The 3171-nt window shown below is 39.5% G+C and overlaps 1 protein-coding gene across 1 annotated transcript; it reads left to right on the forward strand.

Moving 5' to 3' along the window:
• Positions 1-476: 476 nt before the first annotated feature.
• On the forward strand, positions 477-2417 carry LOC107799008 (uncharacterized). The gene has a single exon (XM_016622068.2). It carries the CDS (start codon positions 722-724, stop codon positions 2210-2212), a length of 1491 nt encoding a protein of 496 aa, XP_016477554.2. The 5' UTR covers positions 477-721; the 3' UTR covers positions 2213-2417.
• The last annotated feature ends 754 nt before the right edge of the window (positions 2418-3171 follow it).

Consider the following 3171-nt stretch of genomic DNA (forward strand, 5'->3'; position numbering starts at 1 on the left):
AAACAATCCCACCACACCAAATTAATTATTTTAAAAAAATGGGGCTTTTCATTGTTCCGGAATAATGGATTTAACAATACAATCAGTAGCGGATCCAGAAATTTTATCAAGGGGTGTCAAAATATAAATAATTAGATATATCAAAAAGTCAAGGGGAGTCAAAATATAAATAATTAGATACATCGAAAAGTCAAGGGAGATTAACGTATAGTAAATATACATAAAATAAAAAAAATTATCTAACAAAATAATGTAAGTTTCCGGCGAAGGGATGTCTTGCTTCAATGTGGCTCCGTCACTAAATACAATACAATTAATTTTAACTAAATAATCAAAACAAATATTATTTTGATGTAACAATACAATTCGATACAATGGGTAACAAGCATCCAGACAATCTGTAAATAGACACAGCAAAAATATTTTCCATAATTCGAGCTTATTGACTATAAAATGAGTTCGCGTTACTAGGCGTAAATTTCTACTCAATCGCACTAGGTTGCACAGACTTTCCATAAAATCGCTGGTGAGAATAAAAAACCCTCTCCGAAGGCAAGTTAAAATCCCCCAATCTTGTTCACCGCCTCCTCCATTTTCAGAGTCGAATCAAATGGACTGACTCACTTATCAACCCCCCCAAAAACAGTTGCTCTCACTTATTATTGCCAACTCCAAAACCCACTCCCAAAAAAATTCTCCCTCTCCCCGCTAAATTGCGCCGATGGAGAACTACTCCTACACCTCTTACCCTGAATCCGGTGATTCCTCTCCCCGTTCCCGTGAAATCGATTTCGATAACACTGCCTCATGGGAAGATCCAAATCAAATCCCTAATTACAAGGTCAAATTCATGTGCAGCTATGGCGGTAAAATTCACCCTAGGCCTCATGATAATCAGCTTGCTTACATCGGCGGCGAAACCAAAATACTCTCCGTTGATCGGAATACAAAGTTTCCTCAGATTATTTCTAAGCTTGCTGCTATTTGTGATTCCGATACTGTGTCGTTTAAGTACCAGCTTCCAGGTGAGGACCTTGATGCCTTGATTTCGGTTACTAATGATGATGATCTCGAACACATGATGCATGAGTATGATCGTCTTTATAGAGCTTCGCCTAAACCAGCTAGGTTGAGGTTGTTTCTATTTCCGGCGAATCCGCCGTCGAGCGTCGGAAGTGGAGTGCCTCAGAGTCGGAGTTTTGGTTCTGAGGATTCAAAATCGGAGAAGGAGAGGTTTGTTGATGCGTTGAATTCCGGCCCGATTCATGCGTCTCCGGCGGCGGGAGCTGTTGCATCGCCGTCTGGAAGCGCGGATTTTCTGTTTGGTTCCGAGAAGGGAATGGTACCTCCACATGTCAAACTAAGAGATCCGAACGTTGAGCAAGTTGTTAAGGAACCGGAGATTCCGGTTCATGTTGTGGATGATAGGATGATCGGGACTGATCCGATCCAGAAACACATTCAGGATCTGCAGAGGTTAAATCTGGAAGAGCAACAAAATATGTATCGTCGGAAAAGCGACGATAATCTGGCAGCGGCGTTCGCCGGAGGTCATGACTATTATGTTCAAAAGGTACCGGAGAAAATAGCTCCTGCGGCAACCGTGCCAGGAACAGTACCTGCACAGGTAGGATATTGGCAGGAAAAGCAAGTCCCTGGAGGAGTACATCCGGCGAGCAGTCTCGGTACGGAACAGCCGGTGTACATGATTCAAGCACCCGCTGGAGCATATCACCCGCACCAGCACCAGCACCAGCACCAGCACCCGCAATTTGTGAGGCCAATGGCTGGACCGCCGGGTCAAGGTTACTACGCCGTTCAGAGGATGCCACAGCAGGAGCCTTATAGGGATCATCAGCCAGTTTACAATGTAATGCCCAGTGTACCACAAGCGGTGCCGACAGTACCAGCAACTCTGCCATCTCAGGGAGGACCAAAAGTGGCTGGATATTCCGAAGGATATGGGATGGTGAGACCAGCAACTGCAATGGGAGTTGGAGTAGCAGATGCAGGCGGGTACACGCAGATGGCCTACGACGGCGGAGTAGGGAGACAGATGTACTATCCTCCACAAGGTGGCGTCATGGCTCCACCACCACAACAACCTCAGTACCAAGCAATGCCGCCGCCGCAAGCGGTGGTTAGCTCCGATATGAGAACTCAAGAAGCTGCTAAGGCCTGTCCTGTCAAGGCTACGCAAGCATCAGTGTAATTCTTGAAGCTGTTTAATTAAGGTATATGAATGTCTTGAACTTTTATATGAAACTTAGTAGCAAACTAATAAAATAAAAGTACTAGTAGGGTATGAGTTTATAATATTACCTCTTATTTCTGTTCGTGTTGAGAAGATTATGTGCCATGTTGTGTACATTTTGAGTGGAAAATGAGTTTCATTATTGCATTTATTTCTGTATCAATTATTTGTTCCTTTTATTACGATGAATTTTGTGGGGGCTTTTTCCGGATTTTTGTGTATTTCCAATTTTTCACCTGAGTCTTTTTGGAAAGCCACACGCTAATTTGGAATTGGTGTAATTACTAGGGTAGTAATTACCCATCCTAGTAATTACACGGTCTAATAATACAATGACATGTTTGTTTGTCACAACGTAATTACAGTATAATTACAAGCGTACTGTTTGGTTGCACAAGTGTAATTACACAGTTAGATTATATGTTAAATGAATTATCAAAATTTAAAAGTTAAAAATAATAAATATATGCCTATAAATATTTTTTTAAAGTATAAATGATATTAGATTTGGTATTTAAGATGCATATTTTTTCTTGAATATACACTAATTAATAATCATATATTTATAACTAATATTGTAAAAATAATTTTTATATATTTTCAAATTAATAATATTTAGTTTAATTAATTATAAAAACTAAAAACATACATTTTGTAAGAACATCATGGAATGTATGTTTGATAAAATAAATTAATATTTATAAATATAATGTCATAACATTATGTAAATGTTAGACAAAACTAATCTATCTATTTTAATTAAAAAGGCAGAATAACCTAAATGGCACTTGAACACTTATCATTTCGGTCCCCAAACTTATCATTTTGCCAATTGAACACTTACACTCGTTCAAATTGTGTATAATAAACGCTTATGACATGAGGTTAGGAGTGCGTATAATACAATCTCCTACACG

The sequence above is a fragment of the Nicotiana tabacum genome, unplaced genomic scaffold, assembly GCF_000715075.1.
Source record: "Nicotiana tabacum cultivar K326 unplaced genomic scaffold, ASM71507v2 Un00001, whole genome shotgun sequence".
NCBI lineage: Eukaryota > Viridiplantae > Streptophyta > Magnoliopsida > Solanales > Solanaceae > Nicotiana > Nicotiana tabacum.